Source organism: Sturnira hondurensis, unplaced genomic scaffold, assembly GCF_014824575.4.
Source record: "Sturnira hondurensis isolate 20B ecotype Veracruz unplaced genomic scaffold, ASM1482457v3 Scaffold0020879, whole genome shotgun sequence".
In the NCBI taxonomy this organism is placed as follows: domain Eukaryota; kingdom Metazoa; phylum Chordata; class Mammalia; order Chiroptera; family Phyllostomidae; genus Sturnira; species Sturnira hondurensis.
In genome coordinates this window covers 300,535-327,534 of record NW_028093510.1, presented here as the reverse complement: position 1 = coordinate 327,534, position 27,000 = coordinate 300,535, and the positions used below count along the sequence as shown (strand labels likewise).

At 48.0% G+C, this 27,000-nt stretch overlaps 1 protein-coding gene across 1 annotated transcript in view; it reads left to right on the top strand.

The window, feature by feature from the left end:
• Nucleotides 1–26,080, top strand: part of LOC118976283 (translation initiation factor IF-2-like) — a 74,435-nt gene extending 48,355 nt beyond the window's left edge. The window contains exons 4-5 of the mRNA XM_037030704.1: nucleotides 6,636–6,821; nucleotides 25,373–26,080. Coding sequence (XP_036886599.1) covers nucleotides 6,636–6,821; nucleotides 25,373–25,589 — 403 coding nt within the window. The 3' untranslated portion in view covers nucleotides 25,590–26,080. The remainder of the gene's footprint in view (nucleotides 1–6,635; nucleotides 6,822–25,372) is intronic.
• The last annotated feature ends 920 nt before the right edge of the window (nucleotides 26,081–27,000 follow it).

Genomic DNA, 27,000 nt, shown 5'->3' with positions numbered 1-27,000 from the left:
CTCTCGTCAGAAGTTGCTAATCTCTAGTTGTCCTTTGTGTTTTGACTGTTGGTGAAATGAAGCTAATAGCAAAGTTTTTATATCTGATTTTCCTTTTTTGGGGGGGGGGCAGTTGGGCCCATGTGAAGAGCAGTAATCCAGAGACTGGAAGGGAAGGGAGGTGACAGGCGGGTCAGGAGACCAATGACTGCAACAGCATGGCTCCCGGTCAGCCTCCCCGTTCCCGTGGCAGGTGTTCAGTTGTGAGGTCGGCTTTTGGTCATGCTGTGACTGTGGCCCGTCCTCTCTGCTGGCATCCATCTGTGTGCTCTTCCAAGCTTCTGAGCTGCCTCAGTCAGTGGACAATTGCATTTTTTAATCCTCCCCCGAGAATATGTATATTGATTTTAGAGAGAGAGAAAGGTGCAGGGGGGAGAAAGAGAGAAATATTAATAAGTTGCCTCTTGTACATGCCCCAACCAGGGTTCAAACCTGCAAGCTAGTTATGTGCCCTGACCAGGAATCAGACCTGCAACCTATTGGTGTATGGATTAATGCTCCAACCAACTGAGCAACCCAGCCAGGGCTGGACAGTTGCATTTTAATCCACCTCCTTGCTCCAAACTTTTTTGCTTTAGCTAAATGAGTCAGCAGTTTCCTTTTTTTCTGTTTACTGCATTCGCTAAGTGCCCCAAAGACATTCCTTACTAATTCTACCAGTTTTCTTGGTCACCATCCTCTTAGAGGACTTGTCCCAGCCTTTCCTACCTGATAGCAAGCTGCAGGTGTCTCTTACAGCTGTATAGTTCTTCCCCTTTGACAGGGCACTTATATACCCATCACCACATTTTCTTCTCCCACCAATTCTAACAGACAGGCAGGGGCAAATGGTAACTTCTCACTTTCAGTCAGGAAACAGGCTTGGCAGCTAGGGGTCTTGCTTGAAGTCACGTCATCAATGAGAGTGGAGTTGGGTTTTTCTCTCCCCTGCACCGTCTCATCCTTCTTGGAAGCCACCGCTGCTGTCACAAACCCTGGGTACTCTGTCTCTTACCTGTCTCTTACCCACCCGACGTGCTCCCTGTAGTGGGGGAAGCCTCGGTCTTCTCTTGGGAGATGTAGTCTCACCATGGTGTTTCCCCCACCCTACCTAGGCTTCTTTCTTGAGAAAGTGGGTATCTGTAGATATCTTCCTTCTAAGATCTTCCAGTCAGTCTCGTGTTATTTTTGTTAGGGCTGACTGAGATGCAGGAAATGTAATTAATTTACCCTAATGCTGCCCTGTCTTACTCTGTGACTGAACTGGAAGACACTAATAGGGGTTTGATCAGCTTAGTCTAGCTGTATCTAATGATGTTCTTTCCCTCCCTTCTCCTTCAATAATTGCCAGTGGTTCTATCAATCAAGGTGGCAAAGCACAGTGCTTTATTGCCATATGTAATTGTTTCATTAAATGTGATTTTTTAAAAATGGCTCAACTTTTCATTAGAAAGCAGATTGTCGAATGACATTTTGATTTGCCCTCCGACGGGGAATTGGAAAGTGGACTCCTCGTGACAGAACAGCAAGAGCAGCCTGGAAGGAGGCATGCTAACTTCAGTAAGAGCAGGGTGTGATTTCGGTGAGTCATTGTTTTCCTAAAACAGGCCTCCTTCTCGGTCTTTTCATTGGGAGGCAGATCTCCCTCTGCATCCGGGTCCACCCACGTTAGATGAACATTTCTGTAGGGGAGACTCTAACCTTGAACCCCCCAAACAGGTGGCACTTGAAAAGGTGTACTTGTTGGGGGTGTGGGACTAGATACCAAGAGCCTTTGACTGGCACTCCTTGAAAACATCAGTATCAAGAAATTAGCAAACCTATTGTGATGACTTGGAGTTGAAGAAACTAGGCTACATTTTTTTACTTCCCATGGTGGTGTGATGCAAATACTATCTTACTGTTAAAAGTTACTGTTTTCTCAGCCCCATGGCTGGTATTTGTGTTACTACTGTGGGTCATCAGTCAGAGCAGCAGCCTGCACCTGTGTTGGCTGACTGTGCCCTATAAACTCCCCATGTGCACCCCACCTTGGCTGGCACAGAGGTGGACGTCAGAGCACCCCGAGAGCAGGTCAGGGAGGGTCACCAGTGAGGGTGGCCCCAGGCATCCATCACCCCACATGTTGCCTCTGTACTTTGTAGCACTTTTGCGCCTGCTATCAGTTAGCAAACTCCTGTAGCTCACGGGCACCTCAAGCTTAATGAGCCTAAATATTAACTCTTGGTCTCCTTCTACTCAGCCCCTTTCCAGATCTCCCTTTGCTCCATATTATCAAGGTGCGCAGCTGTTAAATTGCATTTTCAAGCCAGAAACTGGGGCGTCACTCGCCTTTTTCTTCCTCCAAATCACTGCGTCCTAGCAATGCTTCTTGAACTCATCCGCCCTGCTCATCCGCCTCCTAAGCCCGATGACACTCGTGTCTGCCTTGGTTACTGAGAAGGCCTTTGAAGGGCTGCCCTGCTTCTGTTTTCCCTCCATTTTTTCATCAGTTTGGACCCAGAGAGATCTTTTAAAAAGTGTGTCATATCATTTCACTCTCTTCGTTATACCTGTTAGTGACCACCTCTTGCACTTGGATGAAGCCTATACTCTCAGCACAGCCCGTGGAGAGACTGTGCTGTCGGCCCAGGACCTGGTGGCTATCCCCCAGCGTTGCTGACATCACATTGAAGTGGCCTGTAGGGCAGCTCTCCCTCACACTGCTGACTTCCTTGGCAGGTTGCAATGGCTTTGGTTTTCCAAGTGCAGTGAAATGACCGTCTAGCTCACAAAGGCATACTTCAAATGGATGTTGTGTTCTGAGAAATGGTACAGGGAGTGGTTTCTTCCTCCAAACCCCAGGATATCAACTCTTACAACACAGAAATGGACCACTATTTATTTGGAACATGAATAATAACCAATATTTAATCAACTAAAATTATAATACCCTTGCTACTTTCCAATAGCTCCCCACTAAATATTTTGACGTAAAGATGTGCGCAACATTTTAGCTTAGGAAATCATGAAACTTGGTTCTGGCTGGTAGGACTCTGGCTGGTTCTGACTTTCTACTGGGGAAAAAAGAAACACACCAAATATTAGTTCCCAGCTTTCGTCTTTAAACATGTATCTCCTGTCCTGAAACCTACTTACAACCTACTTGCTTGTCTTACCTTACCCTTGACCTCTACTTTTGTGTGTTTTTGTGGAACTGTGTATACACAAAAACACACCCGCAGCAAACTCTGTCTTTGCCGAGTGATACTCTCCGTCCTCTCCAGGCCTTTCATTCAAGGTAGTTAATGGGAATGCTGAGATTTCAGCTTCATTTTTGAGGCACTATGGCTTCAAATTAAAACAGCTTTTCTATGGTCTTGAGTTTGAAGTTTTTCTGGGGTGCCAGTTTGGTGGTAAGTCACTCTAATGAGTTACCTGCAAAGATTGTAGTGGGAGTACACGGCCAGGCAATCTTACTACGGCCTGATGCATGCTATGGTGGGCTTGGTTACCAGGTGCCATGGAGCCCAGGGGTGAGCCCGGGGGGACTGGAAATCACAAAATGCTCTCTAGAGGATGTGGCCTTCCAGGTGCTTCTTGAAAGAGGAGTTTGCTAATTGGAGGAGTGACCGGGACAAAGAGGTAGAAAAGGGCATTTCAGACAGCCACGCGGACAGGGCCCAGGAGGACAGAGCAGGAGCGTGGCCTGCCTAGATTACTGCACGGGGTACTGCTGTGGCCACACGGTTGGAGGCCTNCAGGTGCCATGGAGCCCAGGGGTGAGCCCGGGGGGACTGGAAATCACAAAATGCTCTCTAGAGGATGTGGCCTTCCAGGTGCTTCTTGAAAGAGGAGTTTGCTAATTGGAGGAGTGACCGGGACAAAGAGGTAGAAAAGGGCATTTCAGACAGCCACGTGGACAGGGCCGAGGAGGACAGAGCAGGAGCGTGGCCTGCCTAGATTACTGCACGGGGCACTGCTGTGGCCACACAGTTGGAGGCCTGGGGTGGGGTGGGAGCGGGAAGGCGGGCCGGGCCCAGGTCATGCAGCGGAACAAACGCCCCTCTGGAATTTCACCCTGGGTAGTCACTGGATCAGGTCTGTCTTCTACAGCAGGGGTTTTGTGGGCACAGTCTCTGTGTCAGAGCTTCTCCAGAATGGCAGGGGAATAGTGATCCGTCCACACACACAGTCCTTTCATCAGTTTCTCCAGGTGTGGGACTCGAAATTCCACGGACTTCCAGGCTTCAGGTATGACTGCAGGCTGCCTACCAGTAACCACAAAGACATTATTAAAAGTTCCTGAAATGTAATTGGTGTTAACTTCCTGCCCTGTTGGAGTCTGGATGACTCTGTTTCATATTTCTCTGGGAGCTCAGCTACGTCTCCAGGCTCGGCTGCGGTGCCTTTCGGCCCCCGTGGAGCCCAGACTTGCACAGGCTGTCGGAGGTCCTGGGGCTTCGGAAACGATGCCCTGATGCAGTCTCGAATTTGTGACAGTTTTTTATTTCTAGGAACCTAGACATTTGATTATCAGTAACTGTTAGCTTGGCTTTCTAATTGTTAGTTTAGTATGATTTGGTTGGTTAACCTTGAAGTGTGAGGAGACGCATATTTACAACAGGAATGTGTCTTAGCCTAAGAATGTCTAACAACTAGACTGTAAAACATACATGAGGTTTAAGTGAGTCATCCGTACCCCTTTGCTAGAGAAGGTGTATTCATCTTTTGCAGTAGTTTCTACAGCGATTGCTTCACAACTGTTAACACATTCTGTTTTGCTGGTAAAGGGAAAGTGTGTGGGATGGGCAGGTTGTAACATCTTTTGCCCTGCTTCCAGAGGCAGTGATTTGGGCAGGATTTAGGAACATTTGCACTATTCGTGGCTCAAGAAAGCAGTAAGGTAGGGTGGGGAAACACAGGTTAGAAGGCCGTTACAGAATCCTCATGAATGAAGATGAAGGCCTGACTAGTGCTGGGTCGGCAGGTGGGGGGGGTGGGGATGGGACAAGGGGTGTATGTTCGGGAGATGTTCAGGATAAGGGGCTGGGAGGACTTGGAGAACGGTTTGATGTAGGGAATAGGGGAGAGGGGAGGCGTCCAGGAAACCCCCAAACATTAGTAGGAGGAACAGGCTTGTTCATCCAAAAAATACCGAGTGGGAGAGATGGGCAAAAGATGATTAACTCTTCAAAAAGGCAGAACAAAAGAAGGGCTATTTCAAAGGCATAAGAATAGGCAAAGGGGCAATTTTAACCAGGGGTCGGGGAGTTTTCTCAGTGGCGAAAGTATAGAAGACCCGCCAAGACAAAAAGACTTGGGTGTTCACACGCGTTGGCTTGTTCTGCCAAGACATGCAGAGGGACAGAAGTCCAATTGCTTGACGTGACGTGGGGGACAGGGCCAGGCTTGGCACACAGGGCCTGGGAGGCCAGGCCAAGCCTACACTGTGTGTGTTTGCACTGGGGGCCACTTTTTAGTCAGAGGACTAAGATCAAAGCTCGGTGTGAGTGAAGTCATTCTGTCTGAAGACTGAGGAGTCAGGGCACTGGAGGCAGAAAGATCTGTGGGTGAGAGACGTTGAGGACATCAGTGGCAGCAGGGAGGACCTGCAGGCTTGGGTTCGGGTGCAGGTGTGTGTCAGTGCAGCAGTTTCCTCTGCAGGTGGCGTGGGGCACGGGAACTCCAGTCTGCACAGGCAGAGCACTCAGCCCCCAGTGAGTTGCAATGCAGGCATGTGGGGGTGGGGGGGAGCGAGGGAAAGCTGAGTTGAAGGTGACTTGGAGCCCCCTCCTCACTGGGTGACAGGGTTTGCCTTAGCAGCTTAGGTGGGCTGCAGGGACCTAGCTCATGGCTGATCTGGGGTGCTCGGTGAGCCTACAAAATGGGCCGCTGGCAAAGTCAGGAAACAAGAAAGCCTTCTTGTTCTGTGCCCTTTGCCCAAACTGTCTCTATCGACTGTTCTGTTTGGTAAACCAGCTTCAGATTCAGCAGGGAAAAAAAAAAAAGGTGGCATTTAAATTAAAGCTTCCATATTTATCGCTCAGTGACAGACTCTCCTTCAACAGCCAGATTCATTGTCTGAGGGGGCTATTCTCCTTCCCCTCCCCCAAACCCACCCTGCAGAGACTCTTGAGAACATAGGCAAGCTGCTCTGTAAATATTTGATAGCAGCTCAGTTTCCTGCCTGTTTTTCTGCAGAATATTTGAATGTTGGCAGCAATCAAGGCTGCAGTGAAGCACCAGTGATGGGCTTTGAGACTAGTACCAGTGGTTCGGAGAGTCCTTTCCAGATTGATCTTCTGGCCTCCTCTGCCCTTCCTCTCACATTAGAAGCATGCCCCAGTTGGCCTCTCCGGAAAACCTTTCACGCTTCCCGCCTCAGGGCCTCTGCCCCGTCTGTTCCCTGCCCCCACCTTCTCTGCCTGGTCCCCCTTTTCCCCAAGTCTGCTCCAGGCTTGCACCTGCTTTTCCTTCAGGCCTCTGCTCTCTAATCAGAGGTGCAGCCCCTTGTAACACTCTGTCATGGCACGTCCCTGGCTCTCTGTCACCTTAGGCTGCTTTGTGTTCCTCCCTAGCACTTCTTTCCTTGACATTTTACAAACTTCCTCATCTCGTCTCTCTCCCTCTACTAGAGCGTGTGTTCCTCTGGAGCAGGAACTTGGCATGGCTCATTATTCCATCGCCACTGCCAGCGCAGCCCTAGCACGGTGCAGTTTTCCTGTAGTTGGTGAGCCGATGACTTATCAGGTGCAGCAGTTGGTTAATCAGTCTGCATATTCACAACAGTTCGTCTGTGCCTGGCATGCAGTAGAGGCTCAGTGAGTGAGGGAACGAGGGAATGGGGAGCGAATGACTGCAATTAGCCAGCCCCCAGCACTGTGGAGTAAAAGAATGGATGGGCAGGCTTGCCCACGCCTTTCTGAGATTGACCGTCTCTGTGGGCGAGCCCCCAGCTTCCTCGTTTGAGAAGGCCCCGATGTATGTTCTTGGGTGGGTGAGGCTGCTTGTATTTGATAATTCAGTCATTACCTCCCTTTCTGTCTCAGTGTGTCTGCCGTCAGCCAGGCTCTGTAATTAACTTGCTGTAATTTAGCTTAGAGATGAATTTTTCATTTTAAGGATGCAGCAAACAACTGCCACTTGTGATATCTTGGTTGTTAATGAAGATCATGTGAAACAGAACATGAAGACTGTGTTATGTGTCTAGGAGAGAAGGGGCTGTGAGCTCACTCCTGGCCGCGGCGGCGTGAGGACGGGCTGGGGGGAGTTTCTGGGGGAGCCGTGGTTCTCTGTTCCCAGGGTGCTCTGCCTGGGGTGGGCGTGTGCATCTTCCTCCAGGGTTGTCTTTCCCCCAAAGAATTGAGGCAAATAACATTTAGAGAATATTAAAACAAATATGGGTGTTTGTTAGAGGAGAATTCAACATAGCTTAGCGGCTAAGAGCAGGACTCTGGAACCAGACTGACTGGGTTTGAATCCGTCCCTTTGTGGTCCTGGGCAGGTCCCATAACCTCTTGAAACCTTGTTTCTGGCCTGAAAGCTGGAAGCCTGCCACATAATGGAGCCTGTGGCATGAGGATGTTGTCAGCATTCATCGAGAGCCACAGCAGCCTTAGCCCAGTACCAGTCACACAGAAAGTAAACAAGGGCCGATGTTATATATACCATTGCTTGACATTTTAAGATAAAGGAGGAGGCAAATGAAATTTTTTTTCTTGGCAATGAAACTGCCTCAGACCTGGCCTCCAGGGGCGAATGTTCACTTCTGCCGTATTTGAGATGGAAAAGGTAGCAAAGCACAGCCCTAGGAAGCCCAACTGTACAGTTGGCTAGTTTTCACAGCTTTTCCCTGCAACCTTGTCTGAGTCTAGATCTGTCACAGAGTTGAGCTGTTATCAACATGATAAATTAATGATGCTTACTTTTAGTACCTGCTGTCTTAAAGTACCTAATTGAATAGCAGACAGAGTTGAAGGTTTGGATGAAGAATTGCCATTTACGGAGTGACAGCCCTTTGAAGAGCGTGTGACTTTTCCGAGGGCTTTCAACATTATTTCCATTTCATTTTCATAATAGCCTGTTGTTCCTCAAGGTAGAAAAGACTGTCAGAGTGAAAAGAAACTTCTGTAACTTTTGGATCTATCTCTTTCATCTTACTCCTGAATCCTTTTTATTGCATCTCATTAGGCTCTTGGTTTCTCCTAGAGACAGAGAGCTCCCTACCCCAAAAAGTCTGGCTCCCTATAACTTGTACCCACTCTACTCAGGTTCTCCCTTCTAGGGCACAACCAATCCTAGCATTTCTTCAATGTGTAATTTATGTTCTTTTTGGTATGCGGACCTTGCAACTCAGTGTTTCCCTAGTTTTTCTGGGAACACGATTGAACCATTTAGTAGCCCTTAGTGGCGGGGAACCCTCTTATCCAGTGTTTATCAACTTCAAGTCACAGCCCAGTAACTGATGATGACATCCCTTTTGACTGGACTGCACCTGGCAATTTTTTCCTAATGAAATAAAACAAAATAGAAAAGATTATCAGAGTGTGTTGCACATAGTGAGTTTATATATTACCTTGTAAAACTTTGGTTTCAGTTTGTGTGGTGTCAAGATGGGATAGTAAGAAGCTAGGAAAATTCCTTGGCAAGTAGAATAGAGAAACTGAGACAGACAGCTGAACACAAGAGCTGAGCAATTTATGGCCAGATACAGAAGGTCACCTTCCTGGAGACAACATCTAGGCCTCAGTTGTATTTCAGCTCAAGGCCCAGAAAAGCAGCAAAACCAGGTGGGTGATGCCAGGACCACCTACAAATACAAATGCTCTGCTGCTGACCAATCAGAGGAGACCACGACCCTGAAAGGACATGCACACCTGGAGAACTCATGAATATTGTACTAAAACCCTGCCCTGAGAACTTCCCTGATTCCTGGCCAGGTTCTTGACCCGTAAGAGAGAGAGAAAAACAAGACAAAGGACCCAGTGTGAGCATGGGCCATCATGCCCTTTCCTTTCTTCTGCAATATCTTTCTTCATAGGCACGTGTCTCCTAAACTCTAGGGCAGTAGGCAGTGGGCAGCTTGTTCCAGGCTGATCCACTGAACTTGTCCCCAAAGCCCAGTTTTCTCTGACTTCCCAGTGAGCTAGGGCAGCCCAGCTCAGGCTCTCCTGTGCATCTTCTTTGCTAAACCCTTCCTTGTTTTGTGGTCCCCAGCTTTGATAAATGTACCCTCATAGTTACCTGGACTCATGTTGTGGTGAAATCTTTCCTACATGGAGTCAAGAACCCACACACTCCAGCTGGCCCTGGGCAGACCCACTCCTGTCTGGAAACAATGTGTGTTGCTGTTAACTCTATTTATGTGTTATAACAATATCAAAAGCCATTCTTGTAGACTCTCATACAGGAATTTCAGGTTACTTCATTATCCTGTCCGTGGTTGAACTTGCTTCAGGTCAGCTAGCTAAGCCAGTTGCTGTGCTGGAGGCCAGGTCAGTGTTGCTTTACCTCTACGGCTCCTCTGCAAAGGAGGGCGGCGGGCTGTCGGGTTGAATGACGAGATCCACCAAAGGCCCTGCTCTGTCCGTGTGCCCCACTGTCCCTCAGTGAGAGGAGGTGGTGGTGAAGCCCCTCGGCAGCTCTGTGTCAGTGTAGGGCAGGTCCTGGAAAGCCAATGTTTCCTCAAGGCGGGAAGAGCCGCTTTTACTCCGGTTCTTGGAAGGAGCGTGGTGTGGGGACCAGCCTGCACTCACACGGACTTCTTTGTTCTCTGTGACAGTCAGGAGAGGTGTCACTTTGGCCTGGAAAATGTGACAGCAACTGGAACTGAAAATGGAGGGGTGTGGCTCAGTGGAGAGAGCAGAACTGAGAGCTTGGCACTTTTCGGATCCTGAAACTGTGTGTGTGTTGTGAGTGGGGAGGAGGCTGTGGGGGAGGGCATTCCTCGGACAGGCCGCTGAAGCTCTCGGACAGCAGTGGTGCTCAGATGCCAGGCCCTGTGCCCGCACTTTTCCCTTGTAATCTCATGTAATCCTCACCTTGTCGTGCTGTTGGTTGTCATACCGGCCCGACAAGACCCCTGTGCTGGTTGTATCCAGCCCCCCACAGCCCCCACCCTGTACCTGTACCTGTACCTGTACCTGAACCTGACTCACCTCCCTGTAACTCTGTGACTCTGACCATAGGTGGGCCCTGTGCTGCTGGGGGGCTACACACAAGTCTTCTAATGAGTTTGTTCTACCCTCCGGGACAGCTAATTCCCTCTCTTCCGACCTCCAACATCTCCCTCATCCTGCCACCATGGCTGCTGACATTCCTTCCATTTCACTGTGATCCTCTGAGGGTTTGCACAGACTCCTACCTCCACATCGGTCCCCTGTCCAGGGCCAGCCCCCATTGGTGCTTCTCTCTCCACCAGCTCCTCTTCCTTCCTTCTTCTCGTCCATCTTTACCTGTAATATACACATTCAGTAACTGCCTAAACAAACAAAACACTTGTCCTTGCATTCTAATTCTGACCCTATTTTTATAATGCTGTTATACATTACCTAATGGCGTTTCGATCAGTGACGGGCCACATATACAACAATGTCCCATAAGATTATAATGGAGCTGACAAGATTGTGTCACCTAGGGATGTCATAACAGTTGTAACGTTGTAGCACAGCCCCTCACAGCTGCCCACAGTAGTCAGTACAGCAGCGTGCTGCGTGGAGCTGTGGTCTAGGAGCAACAGGCTCTAACATACAGCCTCAGCGTGTACAGGCTGTACATCTACGTGTGTCAGTGCGTTCTGTGATGTTCACGCAATGACAGAATTGCTTAATGACTCATTTCTCAGGACATATTCCAATTGTTAAGTGATGCACGACCGTAGTGATGATAATGATGGACGATGATGCCAGCAACACTTACATAGGATTTAGTGCGTACTAGGCATTATTCTCACGTACCAATTCATTAGGTACGATTGTTGTCCCCACTTTTCAGACAAGATTGGGCACATTCAGGGTGGTGTGGCTGTACACATATTGTCCCCACTTTTCAGATGAGAAATGAGAGGCAGAGAAAGATTAAGGAACTTGCCCAAGGTCACAGGGCTGATAGATGGCAGAACCGGGATTTTGGTGTAGACTCTTGGCCTCCGAGTCCTATCTTGAGAGGAGTTGCTGGCTGTGGTCTCTGGTCTCTCTGGTCCTTTCCTCTCTAAGACCGACTCAGACCTTGGCCCCCTCCACCACACTGTTATCTCAGGTCCCTCCGATCACCCACACGTGGCCAAACCAGATGGTCAGCTCCTTAGAACACTTTCTGCCCTTGCTTTCCAAGACAGTGTACTCTCCTAGGTTTTCTTCCTTTCATATATTTTTAGTCTCTTTCACTGACTCCTCTTTGCTTCCCAAGATCTAAACGTCAGATTGCACCAGGGCTCGGTTCTGAACCCCCTTCTCTGCCTGTGCTCACTCGGGAGCCTGGGCCTCTCAGTGTCTACAGCTCCCACACTCCTGTCTGCGGCCCAGCTCTCTCCCCGAACCAGGCTCATTCCTCTCACTGCCTGCTCAGTGTTGGAGGCTCCGCTAAGGACATCCAGAAGGATCTCAAGACTTCACATGTCCAGACTTCCCACCCCACCTCCCTTCCACCTTGCATCTTCCCCACCTGCCTAAATGACACCTCCACGCTTCTGCTTGCTCAGGACAGAGAACCTTTAGGAGCCTTTAGTCTGATTTCTTTTTTCACACTCCAGTTCTAATCCGCTGATAAACCATGTTGACTGCCTTCACAGTACACTCAGTGTCTGACCACTTTCACCACATCGGCTCCTACCCTGGACCAAGCTACCACGTCTGACCTGAATAATTCATTAGCATCTTCACGGATTTCTTGCCTCAGCCCTTGCTTCTCTGCCCTGTTGTCTGACTTGCTCTTTTTAAATCCAAGCAGAGCCCTCTGGTGGCCACCATCCTGCCCTCCGCCTGCTCCCACCACGACTTCACTTTCCAACGCGCCCCTCTGCCCTTTCCAGGGCTGCTTCTTAGACAAGCTGCGGGAGGGGTAGGGGGGCCACCTTAGGGCCTTTGCACTTGCCATGCCCTTCTGGAAGATCTTCCTAGAGATCTGCATGGATCAATTCCTTCAAGTCTCTGGTCCAGGGTCACTTTCTCTTGAAGCCTTCCGTGATTGATTACTCTAAATGTACAGCCTCTATAAGCCCCCCCCTTTATTTCCTCTACAACATGTAGCCTCGTCTGACACATACTCTGTTCATTCGTTAGTTGTCTGTCTCTCCCCATTCCCTGTTTTACAGACAGAGTAATCGAAGGTCTGTGAAGTTAAGCCACTTGCTCAGGGCCCCAGATCCTGGAAGTGCCAAGAGGGGGTTTGAAGCCCTGACATGAGCTTAATTGCTCTTTATTCTCCTTTTCCCTGTTAAATAGCACATAGCACGCAGGGTTGCTGTAAAGATGAAACAGATGCCCAGGGGAGCACTGTATAAATCCCAGTGTGCTGGAGGACTGTTACCTAATTTATTGATAACCTTCGCTTTTTTTGTTACTCAGCAACCTACCCAAAGGTTCTTTTATGTTCTCAGGTTTTTACTTAGGGATAGCTGATCCTGCTGTCACCAAATTAGCGATTTTCTTCTTCCTTGGGCCCTTGGTGAGAGAAGTAAGTGCATGTGTGTCTGTCGGCCTCTGCCTGTGGCTCTGATCCACGCCCGCAGCCGTCAGGTCCAGAGCTCCCCTCCCCCACCTCTGTGGCTGGCCAGCAGCTGGGGGCGCTGGAGCTGGTGTGCTTGTGGGTGGCTGTCATTGTTCCTTCGTGTTTGTGTTCCCAGGGAAGGCGCTTATGTTATCAGCAGGTGATTAGTGGATATCAGGCGTCCCATCTTGCACAATTCTCCTGGCAGCCTGCCTGCCCCACCCCCCACTCTGCAGCAGGCTGGAATGAAGTGGTCATAGGCCCATTATGGCTAACTACCAGAGACACAAAATGAAGCCACACACTGATGAACCACAGAGCTCTGCTCTCTCTCAAGCACACAATTTATGTTTCCCTGAACCCAGGGCAGCTTCCTGGGGTGGGGCAGCTCAGTCCTTCTAACGCTCATGTTATGATAATGATGCAGCTACGAGAAGAGATGGCAGGGATTCCCTCACGCAGACTTTCTTATGTGTCCTTTACTCATTTGAGTTTGACGTAATTCCTCCTGATTTTGATATAGGAGAAAAATTCAGCCATTTTCTTGGAGCACCTTAAACTGCCTTTTCTGAAGACAGAGAGCTATGGCACTTCAGAAGTGGGTGGCAGTGAAAGCAAGCAGTCTTTGGCCTCTGTCCCTGGGAGTGGCCTTCAGGGGGAGCTGCTGCCCGGGCCTGGCGTCTGTACTTGCATTGATTGTGTGAGGAGATGAGGGTGCAATTGACACAGTCCACAGCCGCTTAGCCAAGGCCAAGGCACACTGCTCAGCGGGCACCCCTTCAACAGCCTGTGACATCCCGGGGCTTTAGGAGCAGCCTGGCCTACCTGTGAATTCATGCAGGATGTGGGGCATCTTTACACCAGGGCAAAGCACAGCCTGGCGCAGGCGCACAGGGATACCTTCCAGGAATCAAGGCAGGCTTTACCTGCTGCCAAAGGGGACTGGCTCTGGAGGGCCTGGGTCCCTCTCACGCTCTTCCTGTGTCCTCTGCTTCTGGAGCCAATGGGATGGAACCAGGCATGGATTCTTGGTTCTGCATCCATGTCCACCAGATGTATTTTCAGAAGGTGGCTCAGCCACCTGGGGGCAGCTATGTGTGGTGGGAGGCACAGTTTCTGAGTTAGGTTTGCCTTGCCACCTGGAGCCTTCCCTGAGCCTCTGTCCCCTTGGCTGCAAAATGGGATAAAGATCGCAATCGGGTTTGTGTGTTTGTAGAGGGATTTTGGGCAGTAGCCTGACAGGGGTTGAGCCGTCGGGAAGTGAGAGCTGCTGTTCTTAATTGTGGGGTGACTGGGGGGCACAGTAGGGTCACACAGAGAGGGATGCTGGGTTTGGAATTAGGTCTGACTTCAAATCCTCATTCTGTTCATTCATTAAGTATTTTACACTGGGGTTGAGACTGTGCTTGTTTCCAACTAGTCTTTCATCATGGGCAAGTCACCATATTTTTCTGAATCTCAGTTCCTTCATGTAAAATATGGGTAAAAATACCTATCTTGTAAGACTGTTGAGAGTGAAATGAGCACTTATAAGTGGTAGCTAACTAGTTTAGTTTTCCTACTATAACTGTTTCTACTGTACTATAGGATTTCTACTATAACTATGGTTAGTACTTAAGATGGATTCCTTGTCTTGAATGATACAAAATGATACATGCAGCCCTGTGGTCATTGCAGCATTACTAGTAATAGCCAAGATACAGAAGCAACCTAAGTGTCCATCAGTAGATGAGTGGACAAAGAAGATATGGATGGTATATTTATACAATAGAATATTACTTAGTAGTAAAAACAATGAAATCTTGCCAATTGTGACAACATAGGCTAAGTGAAATAAGTCAGACAGAGAAAGACCAGTATCATATGATCTCACTTATATGTGGAATCTAAACAAACAAAATAGATGAATAAACAAAACAGAAACAGACCCAACAATTTAGAGAACAATCTGTTGGTTACCAAAGGGGAAGGGGTGGGAGGATGGAAATTGAAAGTGTTAGAATACTTAACGATCCAGCAATTTCACTTATGGTATATACCCAAAAGAAGTGAAAGCAGGGTCTCCGTGAGACGTACACCCATTAAAAAAGCAGGGCCGTGAGGGACAAGTTTTGGAAAGAGATTTTTCTAGATTTTCATTCTACTCCCATTATTTGTTAGCCTTTAGAAGTTCTGTAGACTTTGTTGTGCTTAGTTTCCCTACACAAAATGGAGAAGTTTTTAAAAACGCCCAGTAAAAATAAAACAGGTGAAATTAATTTAACAATAAATATATATTTCAAAAGATTAAAAAAGTTATTTTTAGAGAGGGGAAGGGAGGGAGAATGAGAGGGAGAGAAACATCAACGTGTGGTCATGTCTTGCGTGTGCACAACCCAGGCATGTACCCTGATTGGGAATTGAACTGGCGACCCTTTGGTTCACAGGCCAGCACTCAGTCCACTGAGCCACACCAGCCAGTATATTTTAACAGTATAATGGTATTTACATTTACATTATATTTACATTTAACAGGCTAATTTAGCAATATATTTTATCTCAGTATATACCCAAAATATTATTTTAACATGTGATCTGTATAAAAAATGTAATGAGATATTTCACATTCTTTCTTTTTTATTAAGTCGTCAAAATCTGGTGTGCCTTTTACACTGCAAAACAGCTCTGTTTGGACCACGGCCACGTTATAGATGTCACATGTGGCTTATTGCTTGTGGCTGCCGGACTGAGCTGGTTGAGCAGGTCTGGGTGGGGTATGGGAGTTGGGTGTCGTCTGTGTCGTCCTGAACCTTTTCTCCGTAGTTGGACAAGCCGTCTTCTCCCATCAAACCCTTGAGCAAACCCGCCCAGTGGCAGATTGGTAGCTCTGGTAGTTTTCAGCAGAGGAATTAGGAAAAATGGAGAGATTTTATCATCTATGGATTACGTGGTGCATCTTGACTTGACGGGCCTCCCTGGGTAGCAAGTTACTTTGTGCCATTTATGCATATGTGTGTGTGTGTGTGTGTGTGTATGTATTATTTTAAAAATTAGAAAAATTTCAAATTACCATTGGCATGCAACATTGTATTAGTTTCAGGTACATAACAGTGACTGGACATTTACATAGCTTATGGAGTGATCACCCTGATAAATGACTGATATCTGATACCAACTGTCTGCCATTTATTAAGCATCTGGTGTGGCCTGTTCCACAGATGTATGAGGTACTTCAGATCATATATTTTTTATAATTTTTTTTCAGTTACTCTGCTAAGCAGGGTTTCTTCTCCCATTTTACGGAGGAGAAAAGTCAGGACATGGGAGATTAAGTACCTTGCCCAAGGTCATACAACCAGACCTGGAAGGGCTGAGACTCAAATCTAATTTCAGACCCTTGTTTTTACCTCTGCTCCTGCTGTTTCTATAATAGGGCCCACCACTGTGTGCACATTATGGTCTCTAAATTGGAAAAAAATACACATAAAGAATTTAATGTGTGCACATATAGGAGGTCTGTCCAGAGGTATCTAGCCATGTAAAACTGACATTTATTGAAGAACATGTAAGATATATTGTACATAGGACAATGACGCCTCAGTCCCCTTCAAAGTAGGCACCTTGGGACCTCACACAGTTCCAATTGCCAATTGCCACAGTTCCAATAGCTGCTGTGTCATATTTCCCGAATCTCATCAGTGGTCTGAAATCTCTTTCCTTTCAAAGGTGATTTTAGTTTTGGAAAAGCCAGAAGTTGAGGGGACCAAATCTGGGCTATAGTAGGACTGAGTCACCTGGGTGATTTTTGTTTCACCAAAAAACTCGCAGAGATTTGATTCTTGAGCAGGGGCATCATTGTGATGAAGTTGCCAATCACCAGTATCCCATCACTGGGGCCTTCTGAATCATTTGAATAGTTTCTGCAAAGGAATGTTCAAACTTACTGCAAAATTTGATGCAGATCTGTTGCTCTACTCATTCAATCATTTTGAATGTAATGGCCACACATGCTCACTCAGTGGGCATCTGCCAGCCCCACTGACTAGCACAGTGAAGTCGTCATTATTCACCCATGCTCATTCCAGCCCACTGTCTTTGGCTGCCAGGTTACATCAATGTTGTGCAAACCATTCTTGTTATTTTAACAATGACTGGACTTTTTTTTTTTTTGGACAGACTTTGTGTGTGTGTGTGTGTGTGTGTGTGTGTGTATGTAGATATTTATTTAAAAACAAAAAAAGATGGCCTTGGCTGGTGTAGCTAAAGGCTATACCTTTGAATGCTGGCCTGCAAACCGAGGGGTCACCCTAGAGCAGGGTTCGATTCCTGCTCAGGGCAGATGCCTGGGTTTTGGGCCAGGTCCCCTGAGGGGGCATGTGAGAGGCAACCACATATTGATGTTTTTCTTCCTCTTTCTCTCTCCCTTCCCTGCTCTAAAAATAAATAAATAAAATCTTTTAAAAAATAGACTGGAAAACTATAATTGGAAAAAAGTTAAAAATTTAAAACATTTGTATCTAAAAGGATGTGTCTCCCCCCTTTCTCTCTGTGTCCCTGACCTCTGCCCACATGCACTGGGGACCAGTTGGAATATCCATGCTGACAAGTTGCCACTACTGTTGATGGGGGAGGGGACAGAGTGGATGGAGTTTCATTAGAATGGGGTGGAACCCAGGTGTTTGTGAAGTCTTCCGTTTCCCTGGTTGGGGGAGCTAGACGCAGTGGGGTGACCAGACTGCAGCTGCAGTTGTATTGCTGGAACTCATCTAGTGACTTCTTCAACCTGCCTGGCCTGCTTGGTGGGAAAGAAGCCAGATTGTGCTCTGTGAGCTTCATCTTTGACCTCCTCTCAGCTGGGGGCCAGTGAGCAATGCCATGGCCCCAGAGTGGGGAAAGGGCTGGGGTAGGCACCGAAGGATGGGATCTGCCACCCCTTGATTTTGGGACAGTGGCAAGGCTTTGGATTTCCCATTTGCTAAACTGGAGTAGTCACAGTATCTGGGGCTCTTTTCCTTGGGAGACGCAGTGACGCACTAGAGCCAGCTCAAGTTAAAAGTGGTGTCTGTCATGAGATACAGAAACACGTCAACTTAACCTAAGGACAGGAGCCTTTACAGAGCTGGCCTTACAAGGGACTGCATCAGAAAGACAAGAGCAGAGTCCCCTTTTCCAAGTCTCCCAATTCCTCCCCCCTACCTGGCTTCCATGTGCCTACATGGTGTAATTGTCCAACTTCAGTGTTCCTTCGTGTTTCTTGGTTAGATTTCTGAAATAGAGGCTGATTGGCCCAGCTTACCTTTTCTAGGCAAGCTTTGCATTTAATTTTATTTTATTTTATTTATTTATTTATTTATTTTTTAAAGGCAAGCCATACATTTTAAAGGTCCTGGCAGAGGCTACATGGTCCAGTAGGCTGAGGCCAGACCATGTGGTCGGTGGTCCTCAGCTGCTCCCGGAGGACGTGGGGCCTGGGTATTAAGCATTTAGGAACATCAACCATAGGGGCTGGTGTTTCCCTGCTGTGTTTGCTTTTTCACGCCCCCAAATGATGATTTCATTCTTTCTCTTTATCCAAGCCTGCTTCCCGACTCCCCAGACTTGAAGTGGAGGCCCTTTCCTGTTTCACGGAGAAAACAAGCCTCTTGTTGCCACTACAGAGCACAGACCTGCCTCCTCTTGTACGTCGTCCCCACCCTACTGCCCGCTAGATTCAAAGTTGGGCCTTTGCTTCTCTCAGCCTGCTCCTGCAGCTGTCCCCGCTTTCTCAGCATCCGGGTTTTGTCCCACTCTGTGGACCCCTCAAGCCTCCACTAGTTTCTCTCTCAGCCCCACGTGCTCTCCCAGGGGAACCTCAGGCCAGTTGTTTCTCTGAGTGCTAGTCGAAGTGTGGGTGTGCAAACCATTATTCACACATCACTACGAAATTACAGAATATAAATCAGCCGCGTACTCTGGACAGTTTAGTTCGGCTGGCATTTTTTTCCATGGCAAAACTTCCTCAATGGAGGAAGCAGTATGTTCATTTACATTCTGCCACGAGCTTCTGTCTCCTCAGACAGGAAGAGTTTTCGGGCCCCGCTGTAGCTGTCAGCAACCCTCCCTGAACCCTCCTCACTCATTCTCCTGGAGTGACTTGTGTCAGACCTCCATGTGGAAGACCCAGCAGATGGACCCAGCAGATGCTGCTTTAGCTTCCTTCATGTTGTCTCTCAGAGTTTTGAAGCAGTGTCCTTCGTGACTCCTGTGGTGCCCAGGAGTCCTCTTTGTCTGTCTCCACTCTCCTCTCCACCCAGGCTCCTTGGCTTGCTTTCCTCCACCCATCCTCTGTCGGGTGCTGCAGGGCCCTTGCTGGGCCCTTCCCTTCACGGGCCTTGCCCCGAGTGAGCTCACCTGGACTGAGGCTGATGACTTCCAAATATAGATCTTCAGCCCCTGCTGAGCTCCTGACTCATTTCCTCATCCGCCTCCTTGATATTTCCATGGCGATGTCTAATAGGCGTCCTCACACATGGATAGGTGTGAACAGAGCACTCACGTTGTTTCTTGGTTTACCCCGCTCCGCTCTCCATCTCCATGTCTTGAGGCAGCATCACCACCCACTAGTTGCTCAGGCTCTGAACCTTAGGCCCACGGTCCACCTGTGATTCCTCCCTTTCCCTCATGTACCATGTCTCTCTCTGTCAGGAGGTCCTGTCAGTTGCACCCCCCCAGATATAACCTGCCTCCATCCTCTTTTCCATCAACACTGACTAGACTGGTCCAGCCACAGGGATCCTTTTAAAACCATGTGCTTCTGAGTGAAGCCCTTTTGTGCCTCTCGCTGTTCTTGGAATGAACCCTGACTCCTTGCCGTGGTCTGTGAGCCCCTGGGGTGACCTGGCCTCTGCCTCCCTCTCCAGACTCATCTCCTGTCCTCCCCTGAACTCTTCTACTCTGTCTGCCTGTTGCTCTTCCCCGCTTGTGTCCTGGCCGGTCCCTCTCCCTCTCCTGGTCATCTCAGAGAGGCTTTCCTGACTCTTCTGCCCCAGGGGGAGTGCAGGGCTGGGGAGTGTAAGGTGGGGAGTGAGGCCCATGTCCCAGGTGAGTGAGAACAGGGAGGCCGCCCACATTAGCCTAATGAGGAACCCAGAGTTCAGCCCAGTGTGTTTGTGCTTTAAGTCCCGACCAAACCTGCACTGCTGCCAGCAGCTTGAGGCTCTTCACCAAGCTGCCTGGAGCTTCTGAATGCGTCTTACAGAGCCAGTGAGGGGTGAGGAGAGGAAGCCGGTTTTATCTGGTTCAGCCAGCCTGGACTTCTCTGAGGGTGGGTAGAGTGCCACACATGTCACTCTTTATGAGAGAAGTTTTTCTCATTGTTCGGATGAGGACACGGAGGCCTAGTGAAGTTAGGTCACTTGCTCGAAGCCATTCAGCCAGTAAGGGGATACATCCATACAACCCGGGTCTGTCTCAAAGTTCTTCAAAAGATCTGAAAAGGAGAATTGGTAAAGCCAGGGGTTTCTACACCTGTCAGGTCTGAAGAAACTAACCGTGGGTAGTTTTAAAAGTTAATGCAAATTGTACATTTGGCCAAATGGGGACACCTTGAACTTTAATACTTGCTTTTGGCTGGTGTCATTGTCATCCCAGCACAATAATATCAGTCATTTCTCTCCAAAAGGATCTCTCCTTGATTGTGAATAACACAAAAAACATTTGGGGTTTATATGGGATGAGAGGAGTCATAGAGATTAGGATCTTTCTAACTACAGGAAGGTATCACATAGACTATTCCCAACTCAGAATTCACATTCCACATTCTTCCACGGAACACAGTCACTCAGGCGTAAATGTCATGTTCCTCATCAGGGTAGTACAGGCCACCCACTGCCCTAGGACAAAACTGGGCACCCAGTGTCTTGTTACAAAAGCCCCTTTGTCAGGGGAGTATCGGCAGGCACTGCTCTGCCACCTCTGAGGGCACCCGACTCCACGCTAGCCTCCTCAGGTGTTATGATGGACATTTTGTTACTGAACCCAAATAGTAGGGGGTCGTGCCACTCGCCACCCACCAGACAAATCTCCAAAGATGGAGTTCAGTGGAAAACAAGGGAATTATTTATTTATTTATTTTATTGATTATGCTATTACAGTTGTCCCATTGTCCCCCCTTTATTCCCCTCTGCCCTGCACACCCCCTCCCGCCCACATTCCCCTCCTTTAGTTCATGTCCATGGATCATACATATAAGTTCTTTGGCTTCTTTATTTCCTATACTATTCTTACCCTCCCCCTGTCTGTTTTCTACCTACCATTTATGCTACTTATTCTATACCTGTTCCCCTCTCCCATTCCCCCTCTGATAACCCTCCATGTTATCAGAAATCTCCATTTCTGAGATTCTGTTCCTGTCCTAGTTCTTTGCTTAGTTTGTTTTTTTTGTTTGTTTGTTTGTTTTAGGTTTGGTGGTTAANTCCTTTAGTTCATGTCCATGGATCACACATATAAGTTCTTTGGCTTCTTTATTTCCTATACTATTCTTACCCTCCCCCTGTCTGTTTTCTACCTACCATTTATGCTACTTATTCTATACCTGTTCCCCTCTCCCATTCCCTCTGATAACCCTCCATGTTATCAGAAATCTCCATTTCTGAGATTCTGTCCCTGTCCTAGTTCTTTGCTTAGTTTGTTTTTTTGTTTGTTGTTTGTTTTAGGTTTGGTGGTTAATAACTGTGTTTGTTGTCATTTTTACTGTTCATATTTATCTTCTTTTTTTTTAGGTAAGTCCCTTTAACATTTCGTATATTAAGACCATGGTGATGATGAACTCCTGTGATGTGACCTTATCTGGGAAGCACTTTATCTGCCCTTCCATTCTAAATGAAAGCTTTGCTGGGTAGAGTCATCTTGGATGTAGGTCCTTGCTTCATGAGTTGGAATATTTCTTTCCAGCCCCTTCTTGCCTGCAAGGTTTCTTTTGAGAAACCAGTGGACAGTCTTATGGGAACTCCTTTGTAGGTAACTGTCTCCTTTTCTGCTCCTAGGATTCTATCCTTCATTTTAACCTTGGGTAATGTAATTATGATGTGCCTTGGTGTGTGCTTCCTTGGGTCCAACTTCTTTGGGATTCTTTGAGCTTCCTGGACTTCCTAGAAGTCTATTTCCTTTGTCAGATTGGGGATGTTCTCCTTTATTTGTTCAAATTACTTTTCAATTTGCTGCTCTTCCTCTTCTCCTTCTGGTACCCCTATGATTCAGATGTTGGAACATTTAAAGATGTCCCAGGTGTTCCTAAGCCTTTCCTCGTTTTTTTGAATCCTTGTTTCTTCATTCTGTTCTGGTTGAATATGTCTTTCTTCCTTCTGGTCCACACCATTGATTTGATTCTTGGTTTCTTTCCTGTCACTGTTGGTTTCCTGTACATCTTCCTTTATTTTACTTAGCATAGCCTTCATTTTTTCATCTAATTTGCAACCATATTCAACCAGTTCTGTAAGTTTCCTGATTACCAGTGTTTTGAACTCTGCATCTGATAGGTTGGCTACCTCTTTGTCACTTAGTTGTATTTTTTTCTGGAGCTTTGTTCTGTGCTTTCATTTGAGCCATTGTTTTCTTTTGTCTCAGCAGGCCTGCTACATAGTAAGGGGCGGTGCCTTAGGTGTTCACCAGGGCGGGTAATTTAGTCGCTGGGTTGTGATGCAGTATGTGGGGGAGGGGTCTGAGAGGGAATAATGCCACTTGCTCCGCTCTCTGCCAGATTTAAGTCACTTCCCCTGCTACCCAGAAGCAAATTGGGCCCTTCTGGTGCTGATTCCCAGTGGGTAGGTTTGTGTACATTCTAGGACCCTGTGGGTCTCTCCAGTCAACTCTCCAGTGAGGCCGGGGCTTTCTCCTGCTGCCGCCTCAGCCCCCACAGGTGTTTTCAGTCAGAGGTTTAAGGCTTTATTTCCCAGCACTGGAACTCTGAGTTGCACATTCTCTCTCTCTCCCCAGTTGTTCCTCCTGGTTTATCTGCCCTCGAATGTGGGACTGCCCAGTCCACAATCCGCTGCCTTGCTGGGTCTGCCAGCTACTGCCTTGCCTTGAGTCCTCTCTACCCGGCTGCCCATCTCTGCCCCCCCCACCAGTCTGGATGAATGTTTCTTCTTTAATTCCTTGGTTGTCGGACTTCCATACAGTTAGATTTTCTAGCAGTTCTGGTTGGTTTTTTGCTTTTCAATGGTTGTTGTCCTTCTTTTGGTTGTGGGAGGAGGCACAGTGTGTCTACCTACACCTCCATCTTGGCCCAGGAATCTTTTATGTAATGGCAAGTTTCAGCATAAAATATCTGGATAACAAAAGCAAGTGAAAAGAAAAAGAGTGATATCAAAAATAGCTATTTAAATAATTGTCATCACAACTACTACATAGGTTCAAGAACTGAAAATAATACAAAAACAAAAATATGTTCACAGTGCTGACTGTTATCACCAAGGTCTTTGGAAATAATGGCAAGTTTCTGCCTCAAAGCCTGTTACCTCTAAGACACCCAGAGAAAAATTGCCCTGGCCGGTGGCGCAGTGGGTTAAGCACCAGCCTGTGAACTGAAAGGTTGCTGGTTTGATTCCCAGTCAGGGCACATTCCTGTGTTGCAGGCCAGGTCCCCCACTTGGGGGCAAATGAGAGACAACTGATTGACTTATCTCTTGCACATAGAGGTTTCTTTCCCTCTTTTCCCCTCCCTTCTCCCTCTCTAAAAAGAAATAAAATAAAATCTTAAAAAATAAAAAATAAAAGAAAAATTACCATGTCACTCTCTACCAGCTCAATTCAAGGTTGTGTCAGGGACCTCTTTTCCCACCCAGAAGTACCATAAATGTAGGTGGCTTAGCTGGTCTCCAGTTGCTGTCCATTTTCAGGAGTATTTCAGAGTCTGTAACCAGGCCTTAGCTCACAGGCCTGCACTGGCCACTGCTGGGGGAAGGGAAGGAACCAACTGCCTTTTAGTTTTCTGGGGTGCTCTGTTTCAAAAGTCATCTCCCAGAATCCCCTGCATGCTGACAGACAGTGGGAGTGTCCAGCCTTCCAACCAATGTGGGTCAGTGTCAGCCACATTTGCCTTCGCCCCTCTTCCGGCAGCCATGTTTAGCAAGGGGGCAAAGTCTCCAGTCACACACGTGCAGCTCAAACTCCTCCCCTGTTTCTAGGGGTGTATGTACCCCCTACCCCTCCCCTCATTCCAATTTGTCTTTATTTTTCTGTACCATATCCAACCCATACTCCTTCACTGTGTTTAGAAAACACTCCACCTACTATGGAGTTTGGAAGACTGGGCTGTGGATATCCTGGGCCTTGGCTTGGTTGGTCAGATGCACGGTGGGTGGGGGCAAGGGAGGCTGGTCAACTGCACTTGTGAGCTGGTGATGCAGAAAAGCCAGGGAGCGGGAGAATTCATCCTGCGGCAATGACAGTGGCCTCAGGGCCTCCAGCTCCAGTGGCCCTTATCCAGCCAGGTATTGGTACAAACTGGGTGTCCTGTGGCCTGGGGTGTGAGTTGGCCTCTGGTCTTGCTCATTTCCTGAGTCTGGTCCTTTGGCCTTTTTGGGGATCCTGTGACATGCTAGAGGCCCTTGAGAAAACAACTCAATTTAAATCAGCCAAAGCATACGTCTGTTGCCTTTTTTTATTTTTTAACTTAATTTTTAAGAGACATTCAAAATCTTTATTACATTGTGCTCTTCCATTTTTAAACATATAATCTTCATTTTTTTCCATTACCATTTAGTCCCCTTATACCACCCCCCACGCCCTAGCAATCACCGAATTGGACTTGCATGGGGCTGTTTCTTTGTTTATCCACGGGTTTATTCATCCCTGCACTCCTGAGAGCAATGCTTCATCTCCTCAGCACCCTCCCCAGGCTACAGCAACCTTTCAGTTCACAGGCTGGTGCTTTACGACAACCCTGGGTTGAGAATCCTAGGTTGGGTGAGTGGCAGGACCACAGGCTCAGTCATCTCCATTCATTGTCTGGCCTGTGTTCCACTGCTTGCTGCCCATTGTTTACCCCTAGACTGGGTTTTTGAGGGTACAGCCAGGCCTTGCACCTTTTCCTCAGCTCCTCCTGCAGTGCCCCACACACAGTGGGTGTTCAGGAAGGTTGGCATGGAACCAAAGAAAGAAGTTGGCACCTGTGGACCCTCTTCAGTCCCAGCAAGGCTGCCCTGGGCTGCGGTCAGGCGTGCGGTAGGAGTTTGGTTAACTGTGTGCCTGGAATCTACAGGCCGTCTGTGGTCAGATAGTGGAGGTTGGATGGGAGATTGTGGATTTAGAACAGCAGAATAAGTAGTTAGAACCTTGGAAGAGAGAACTGTGCCCCCTTTCCTTGAGTGGGGGAAGTGAAGCTAGTGCTGTTCCAGTCCTTTCATGTCAAGGCACACACAGAAAGGGCTTGTGTTTCTGTGGCACTCAGGGCCTTGCCCAGCTGCCAGAGAGCTGAGAGGCCCTGTCTCAGTGTGCTGAGGACCTGTTTGCAGCGCACCTGTGCGTGCGGCTGGGCCACGCTGATGGAGGTGTTACCCTGGGTATCCCAACCACCCACCTCTCAGCATGGTTGACCTCTGCTGTTCTTAATCCCTTGTGAGTTGAAGGTATTTTTCCTAGTTTAGCCTTTAACTTTAAATTTCTTTTCCTTCCAAAACCCCATTTCTTCGTATTTTTCTTTCTGGAGCAGGTTCTGCACCTTGACCGGCGGAGTGTGGCCCTTCCTTGAAAACCCTCTCTGGACACACCCTCCTAGCATCCCCCTGGAAAGATGCGGCAGCTCAAAGGGAAGCCCAAGAAGGAGACGTCTAAGGACAAGAAGGAGCGGAAGCAGGCCATGCAGGAGGCCCGGCAGCAGATCACCACGGTGGTGCTGCCCACACTGGCCGTGGTGGTGCTCCTGATCGTGGTGTTTGTGTACATGGCCACGCGCCCCACCATCACTGAGTGAGCGCCAAAGGAGGGTGAAGGCAGACGAAAAATGTCTTTTGTTAGAGATTTGCCTGATGCTGAGCTCTAAGCAGGAGCACCTGTCTTCTCTGGTCTTTGACTTGATTAAAATTTTCCACTTTTCTTGGGAGGGAATAGGGAGCGTTATATCACTGAATGTGCCATACACTTCATGTGCCTTTCAAACTTCAAAGCCGTGTGTGTTTCTTTTTCTCTCCTAAAATCAATGTGTAGCTCTGCCTGGTGAGAGGAGGGATCTCTGGGTCACGAATGCGTTGGAATCCGTGCTCACCCCATCCCCATTGTTTTGAACATGAATCTTTTCTGACATGTGTTCACAATTTCCAAAGGGACTGTATTTCTTCTCTGTGCTTAATGTGATTTTAAATATGTGAACTCAAAAGTGAAATATTTATTTTTTGAATAAAGGAGATAATAGCCTTAACTACTACATGTTTATCTTGTTTTGCCAACAGGCAGCCTTGCTCTCCAGAAAGCACTGGGAGGCACTGTCTGTCCCTGTGGCTCCCTCTTGGGTTAAGATCAAGGTCCCTCTCCCCTCCCTGCCTCCTGCAGGCTCCCGCCCCCCCCACACCGCCGCCCCCCGCCCCCGCACTCCCTGCTGTGAATCACTTCCAGGAAGTTGTGCTTTTTGACTGGATCATTTTAAGATTGAGAGAATCTTGAGAGGGGCAGAAAGGGTGTGTTAATTGGTCTATCTAAGCAACATAAGAGTTCTAATTGGAATATGACCACAAGTGCTTTTTACACCACTTAGCAAACAGTAGCAAAGAAGTGGTCCTGGAGGGAAAGGTCAGGGTCCATTCTGCTCCTGCTGAAAGGATGCAAATTATTGGCTGCCCAGCCGAGTTTCTGATGCAAATTGGACTTTTTGGCAGGCTTGCTTCAACGTGTCCTAAAGACATTGTCAGCCCTGTCCTGGTTCCTGATGGAGCAACCCCTTTTTGGAAGTCAGACTCCTGTGACTGTTCTGAGTGTCTGTTCTCCCAGCAGTGCTGATTATGGAGAGATCTATGGGGGAGGGGCAGGGGGCAGGGGAGAAGAGCTGTTCTAATCTCTGAGGCCTCGTGATTTGTTCACGGATGGCCAGGCTGATCCTGAGGACCTGGGGCCTCTTGGAGAGTCAGGAAGGCGAAGCAGTGTAGGAAGGAAGGACCCCAGCTGATGCTCGCAGATCCTGGGACCCGCAGGGCCATAGGGCACTCTGTGGGCCTCTCCACAAGAGCTGGCGTGAATGGGAGACACCGTGCGCCTTACTCAAGTCTCCATGGCCCTGGAAAGAGATTTACTAAAATATTTACCAAACGCAGAAGCCACTGGCATAAAGTACCTCTTAGCTTTCTG